The following is a 6604-nucleotide window of genomic DNA, read 5'->3' as shown; positions in this document are numbered from 1 at the left end:
CTTCAGGAACGGGACTCGCAGCGCCGTCAGGCTGCCCGCGCGCTGAAGACGCCCGGTGTTTCGGAGCTGGAAGGGCTCTCGAGTTGTCCGGGCGGGAGAGTAACGGGTGGGGAACGTGGCGGCTGCGGGAGCGCCCTGAGCAACGCGTGACCTCCCAGGATCGCATCTGGAGAGCTTTCGGTGCTCTTCCAGCTTCGGAGGCGGGAGGGAGAGACACCGCAGATGAATACCCATTCCCTCGCTAGCCTCCAGCGTGGCCAGCGAGCGGAAGACAGTCTGCGACACGGCCTGTAAGTGGAATAACGCGTCGCCTCTGTGCCGGGCCTCCCTTCTCACTCCGGTTCTCTTTATCGTAGACACCATGCCTGCCCTCAGACCTCTCGTGAAACCTAAAATCGTCAAGAAGAGGACCAAGAAGTTCATCCGCCATCAGTCTGATCGCTATGTCAAGATCAAGGTAAAAAGCCACTGGAGGTTCATTAGAAAATGAATTCTGGGACAGTCGGACACGGCTGCCTTTAGGGCTGATGGCGAATTAAAGCGGTCAGTGGTGAAACAGCGGGCGGTGCTGTAAGAGCCTGGCACAGGGGGTCTTTGGGTTTTGGCTAGAGCAGTTACACTGAGGCGGGCGTCCTCAGACTGATCTCGTTTTGTAACGATGAAATGTCTTCCGCATGTCTTCAGCGCAACTGGCGTAAACCGAGAGGTATCGATAACAGAGTTCGCAGGCGGTTCAAGGGCCAGATCCTGATGCCCAACATTGGCTATGGCAGCAACAAGAAGACGAAGCACATGCTGCCCACCGGGTTCAGAAAGTTCCTGGTCCACAACGTCAAAGAGCTGGAAGTGCTCATGATGAGCAACAAGTAAGTCCGCAGGGCCTGCGCGCTCCCTGCCTTGAGCGGAGCTGTCGCTGGCAGCTCTGCCTCCTGCGCTGGGGCTGTGCGCTGCCCGTCCCCTAACGGCACTGGGCTGGAAGACGAGAAGGCAGCGCGGTCGGGGTGAGACGTAGGCGGCAGACGAGGGAAGCTATTGCTTTTAAGAGCATGAAGGTCGCCTTGGTTTCCTTAGCGCTGCAGTGCCGCTGGCGGGAGGTCACAGAGGGCGTCTCTGGGCTGGCAAACCTGTGCCTTTGGCAAAAATGTGACATCATGGCGGTGGTAAACAGCACTGTAGCTACATCACTTTGACAAAACAGCGGTCAGAACTGCGGCTTCGCATCTGTTCAGACACCGGCCTAAAGCTGCTTGTAGCACTTTCTTACTACCTAACAAGGTAATAAGAGTAATAATTAACACCATTAAAACTACCTCTTCCTGACTCTTCATTCGCAAGAAAGCAGGCGGAAGGGTTGAGCCGTTCAGGAGGCGAGCGCCTGCTTCGGGCCAGGCGATGGGGGTGGGCGTGACGTGGTGCAGCTCTCGTGCCGTGACGCTTCTGTGCATCCGAGCGCTGCCGGCGGGGTGGCTCTGGCCTGCTTTGCCTTCTCTGCTGACAGGGCTGCGGGGGCCGAGCCTGACGCGCGGTCTGTTTCCGACAGGTCGTACTGCGCAGAGATCGCTCACAACGTGTCTTCCAAGAACCGGAAGATAATCGTGGAGAGGGCTGCTCAGCTCGCCATCAAGATCACCAACCCCAACGCCAGACTGCGCAGTGAGGAGAACGAATAACCTGGCTTCTACATCCGAGATGTATTTAATAAAGTGTAAAAACAAACTGGTGGATGTTTTGAATGGCCAAAGGGAAAGACTTCGGCTTGGTGCCTGTGTGTAGGTGGGGCAGGCGCCTGCTGCTGGGGTTCATCGGACAGCGGTGTGGCTCCAGGGCAACCCCTGTGTGAGCCCGGCTGTCCACAGGTGGACTCGCAGCAGCGTGCTTGCCTGTGGTAGTGATCTGCAATGTCACTGTGAATGCTAATGAATTCAGGAGTGCACGCAGCTTGACAAGTGTATCTTTATTTTTTATACCACTCCAACAGAATGGACGTTCTTTCACACGGCACTATAAATATTTTTCACATCAACCACTCTATCAAAAAAGGAGAAATGAAAGCTTATTACAGCTCCATGGCTACAAGGAGTGTGTCGCGGTGCCCTTGTTCTCTAATTTGCTGTCTCTTAAGGCTTTTTTTCCCCCTATGCAAGGCAGGATTTGAACACAATGGCCGCTATAGAGTAAGTTTCAAATGACAGAAGGGTTAGTGTGGGCTGCTTATGTGCTTGCACCTCTCTCCCTTCTGCGAAGCTAAAATACTGAGTACCAGCGTTCCTGCAAATGTCTGCTGCTGCTCAGTGACCAGAGTTCAGCGTAGATCGGTGCCTCCGTGGCTGCTGGCTCAACACAAACACCGAGCTGCTGGAAGGGGGAAAGATAAGCCAGTGTTAAATGCAAAGAAAAGCTTAGCGTAAGGTTTGTTACTGTAACGCAATCAAGTAATCGTCTCTTGGAAGACGGCTGGTTGAGGTATTTTGCAGTCGAAACCGTAAAAATGGAAGCCAAGCAAGATGGCTTCATAGCACCCAAACACCGCAGAAACGCTCGTCGGTGCCGCTTTTGTCAGTTGAGCCCCAGGTGGAAAACCTGGGGAGTCTGGGTAACAGACCACCCCCGTGCAGCTCCTGCAGCGCGGCTAATGCAACTCTCCTCTTTTTGAAACGGGGCCTATGGTTATGACGCTCATCGCTAATTAAAGACGTGACTTCTAGTTTTCAGCCATGCTATTTAGTGAAACAATATAAATACATTCTTCAAGCAATTTGGGGTAGAAAGTGCATGTGCAGTGGTTAAAAAAAAACTTTTTAAACTTTTTCTTTGTACTGCAGTAAGGAAATATTTCAGGAAGTAGCTTCCATTTTTCATGGAACCACGCTCAACTTCAACTGCTTTGTACGCCCCTTAAAAACTTGCTGAAAAATCAGAATACTCGTCTTCCAACCCCTCCCCTACATAAGGACACATTTCCCTTATCTCGCATATCTCGTTACAATTCAGTGAGGTGTCTGATGCAAGTGCAGCTGGAACCAGCCATCTTTTCCCATTGGCACCCAGTGACTTGCAAGTGGCTGTTGCAGTGGGGACCAGCTCGATGACGTTCTTCCTTGGCCCCTCTGTGGCGTCTCCGTTCGGTTAATGTATTGCAAGGGCAGGAAGGTGGCGGAGTAAACAGGCAGGTCTTACTTAGCTCATGTCCATCGACTCTGAGGCGGGTAGAGAAGCAGAATCTTTCTGAATGCTCTCAAAAAGTGATGCCATCTCAGGATTGGATCTGATCTGAGAGGCAAACTCGGCCATCGCTGGACTCTTCTCTACTTCAGGGATGGTCAGGAGAGCAGCTACTGCTCTCATGGCAGATCGCTTCAGTTCGTCCTGCTTCTCAAACTCCTGTTTCACGGAACCAGCTTTTACCTACAAATCCAAAGCACCACTTTTAGTTGGCATTTAGGAAAGACGGTAGAGGCACAAAGAATCAGACGTGCCAGCAGAGACAGAGACAAGCAGATTATTTTCTGACCGGAGGAGTGTGGGGAGCGGGCTGCTCAGAAGCAGTGACAGAGAAGGCTAACAGCACAGGTGGCTTTGTGGCAGAACCCACCCCCAGTGCGTCACACTCTCTGCCTGATCTTACCTTCGTGGAGCAAGTTGCCCGGAGCGGCTCAATCAGCCGCTCGAGTCGTTGCAGCACGGCACTGGGACAGAGTGTGGACAGCCGAGCCAGCATTATGAAAGTCAGCATCTAGACAAAGGAGGAAAGATAAAACAGGCGTTGCTTCACGGCACCCTCCGATCCCCCAGGCTGAGAGCGTGGATCCTCTCTGCTGAAGCCCGTGTGGTCGTTCTCCCTGTGGTGTCGTGCCGTACCCACACGGTGGTGAGTTTCTTGGCGCTTGTGCAAGGGCTTTTAGTAAGAGCTTTGGTCGTATTAGAAATGGACCCGCCGGCAGCCAACGTACAGGAGTTGGGACCAGACCAGCTGGGCTCTGGTCCCAGGTGCGTGTGGTGCCCTGCTCTCGGGTGTCTGTGAAGGGCTGACAACCTTTGAGAGAAATGGCAACGTTCAGCACAGGGATTGTGCCATTGCTGTACCCACGTCTAAGCCGAGGTAAATCAAACAGTAGTATGAAAAGGATGTAGCACTTCCTATTAAGCCACCAACAATGACAATGCTAAATTTTTTTTAATATAATGTCACTGGCCACACTGAGCAAGTGACAATCGTAAGTCTAAAGGCAGAAGGAACTTATTTTAGACTTTGGTAAATTTCCTATAAAACCAGCTATACCAGGGTTGTGTTTTCAAGGCCACCACGGTCAAACTAGAGCAAGACAATGTCAGATGAAAGGCTGCAGCAGTTGCAGAGAATAGAGACGGCACGGCAGGGGCACTGTGCTGTGGTGACACGCCAGCTCAATTCAAGCCCAGGCCCCCAGAGAACGAATAACATCAGTGACGTCACCACCCTCCAGCAGTTAAGGCACAGCATCTACCCGAATGTCATAGTGATCCTTCAGTCCATCCTCCACATGGTTCAGGTACTCATAGATATCCAGTCGGTCAAGGCAGCTTTCCAGCAGTGTATACATGCATTCAAAAGCAGCTTTCCTCACGTCAAGGCCGTCATCCACTGTGTGCTTGAATGGCCCCATTTCTACCTTAAACAAGAAAAAAAAATACAGCTGTCACCTAACAGCAGACAGGGTGACAGCTTCATCTCAGCTTCCCACGCACTGAGTCACTGCTGTATTGCACCCAAGCCGAACTAACGACATACCTCCCGGATGAGTTCCCTTCTGACATTCGTTTCGTTATACAGGCTGGGGAGAACTGCATTTAGTAAATCTCGGATTAAAGAAGGTTTGTTGTGAGCAGCAGAATTAAACATGGCGAGAGCCACACGTCGAACATTCAGGTCTGGATCCTGAAGAGTTTTTAAGAAGTCACCTGTGGGATAAGAACACACCAGTCAGTCCTGCTGCAGTGTTTTAAAAGTATTTTAAAAGTATATCACAGTGTATTTCAAGGAGCCTGGTTATGAAAGCACCTATAGTAAAATAACTCTAGGGGCGCAGTCTAACAGAGACATTAGAGATGCTTTCCCTCCCTTCATTTGGGATACAGTAAACGGAAGAAGCATGACTTTCCTGCATTTGGGCGTAAAACCAAACCGCATGATTCTAGCTACCTCATCCTCAAGTCAAATCAGAAGCCTTGGTATTCAAGGAAGTTGTTTTTTGTTTTCTTCTTGCTCAGATCTCATCTGCTCAGACTTCTCTGAAACAGAAACTAACTGGATTAGATGAGGTTCACATAGGTGTGAAAAATCCCCAAGCTGCTAATGACACCTAAGACATCTCATGTTCCCAGCTCACACTGCTATTTACACTAGCCTACCTATGCAGCCTTTCAGGAGAGCATCAATAGGCTGAGGCTGGTCTGCAATTGTGAATTTGATTGCAGTTACCACCGTGCTCCGGGCATGTGGAGAGCCTGCGATGAAGATGGGAAGAAAAAACAGTGGGAGATCAAGAGACAAAATCATTGCTGTAATTTTGAAGTGCAATATTCTGCTCTTGGTCACATTACAAACGCATTCAAGAGATAAGAGAACAGAGGATCCGTCTTAACAACCTCCTTGTTTAAATCCTGCCCCAGCACAACCTCCGTGTGCAGTCCCTGCTCCTAACACCCTCCTGCACACCGTGCAACCCAGTGCTCCTCTGATCCCCCCTTGCAGAGATCCCTCTTGTTTCCTTCTCGCCTCTGCAGCCTGGCTTTTCTCCCTGTTGAACCCACCAGCAGTTTACAAGAGGACTTTCCAGCAAAACAAGGCATTTCCCCACTCTCACCACTGCCCTTCCCATTACCTGATGACAGCTGTTTTTTCAACCGGGGCAGCAGCTCAGAGGGATTCACCAAAGTCAGCTTCCCCAAGCACTCAGCCACCACATTGCGCGTCCCTTCCTCTGTGCACTCACAGTGCTTGAAAAGCAGAGCCCAAATATCCTCCACGTAAGGTTTGAGGCCATTGGCCGGGGAGGAGCTGATGACTTCTTTTAGGGAGTGCAGCAGGAGGTACTGTCTCTTGGGCTGGCTTCCAATCTCTTTCAGCATGAAGGGAAGATACTCCTTAAGATTCCCAACACTGATGTTCCCCAACGCATAGGAAGCAGCGGATTTCACCTCTTCGCTGGGGGAACTGAATGCTTCCAGGATGACAGTTTTGAGCTCTCTCTGAGCACTGAGGTTCATGGTGCGCCCCATCTCTGCCAGTGAAAGGAAAGCTAGCACTTTAACAGCAGAGCTGGACTTGGGGTTTTTTACATCCTGGACAAACTGGTTCACTATCGCAGGGACTTCCTTTGGGCAGGCTGAGGAAAGGGCTGCCACGCACTTCGCGACAGAGTAATACGCCTGTTTGTGTAGCATCACTGATGCCTCAGCTGAACCCGAGGAGTAAATAGGCGCAGTCAGCTGCTTCATCAGCTCCGAGTAACCCATGGTGGCCGTCTTCGTCAGAACCAGAGCCTGGAAGAAGTCTATGATAGCGTTCAGCGCCCCTCCTTGGAGCAAAGGCGAGTGGACAAGCTGAAAGATTTCAGCAAGAACT

The 6604-nt window shown here is 51.1% G+C and overlaps 2 protein-coding genes across 2 annotated transcripts in view; one reads left to right on the top strand and one right to left on the bottom strand.

Annotated features, from left to right (window-relative positions):
- Positions 1–172: 172 nt before the first annotated feature.
- On the top strand, positions 173–1716 carry RPL32 (ribosomal protein L32). Its single transcript, XM_009320098.1, has 3 exons — positions 173–457; positions 685–866; positions 1541–1716. Exons 1-3 carry the CDS (start codon positions 362–364, stop codon positions 1668–1670), a joined length of 408 nt encoding a protein of 135 aa, XP_009318373.1. The 5' UTR covers positions 173–361; the 3' UTR covers positions 1671–1716.
- A 220-nt stretch (positions 1717–1936) lies between these two features.
- LOC103913596 (cullin-associated NEDD8-dissociated protein 1-like) overlaps positions 1937–6604 on the bottom strand; it is a 22481-nt gene continuing 17813 nt past the window's right edge. The window contains 6 exon segments of the mRNA XM_009320097.1: positions 1937–3405; positions 3626–3733; positions 4485–4649; positions 4769–4938; positions 5389–5484; positions 5862–6604. The exon segment at positions 5862–6604 is cut by the window's right edge and continues 38 nt beyond it. Of these exon segments, the coding sequence (XP_009318372.1) occupies positions 3178–3405; positions 3626–3733; positions 4485–4649; positions 4769–4938; positions 5389–5484; positions 5862–6604 (1510 nt within the window). The 3' untranslated portion in view covers positions 1937–3177.

The sequence above is a fragment of the Pygoscelis adeliae genome, unplaced genomic scaffold (assembly GCF_000699105.1).
Source record: "Pygoscelis adeliae isolate BGI_AS28 unplaced genomic scaffold, ASM69910v1 Scaffold302, whole genome shotgun sequence".
In the NCBI taxonomy this organism is placed as follows: Eukaryota; Metazoa; Chordata; class Aves; order Sphenisciformes; family Spheniscidae; genus Pygoscelis; species Pygoscelis adeliae.
Note: the sequence above shows the minus strand (reverse complement) of the source record. Positions and strands in the feature narration are given on the sequence as shown.

Excerpts from the sequence above, each read along its gene's own strand:
- RPL32 (XM_009320098.1), top strand. The coding sequence starts at position 362 with ATGCCTGCCCTCAGACCTCTCGTGAAACCTAAAATCGTCAAGAAGAGG. Across the intron at positions 458-684 it reads ATCGCTATGTCAAGATCAAG|CGCAACTGGCGTAAACCGAG; the intron begins GTAAAAAGCCAC and ends GCATGTCTTCAG. Across the intron at positions 867-1,540 it reads GTGCTCATGATGAGCAACAA|GTCGTACTGCGCAGAGATCG; the intron begins GTAAGTCCGCAG and ends TGTTTCCGACAG.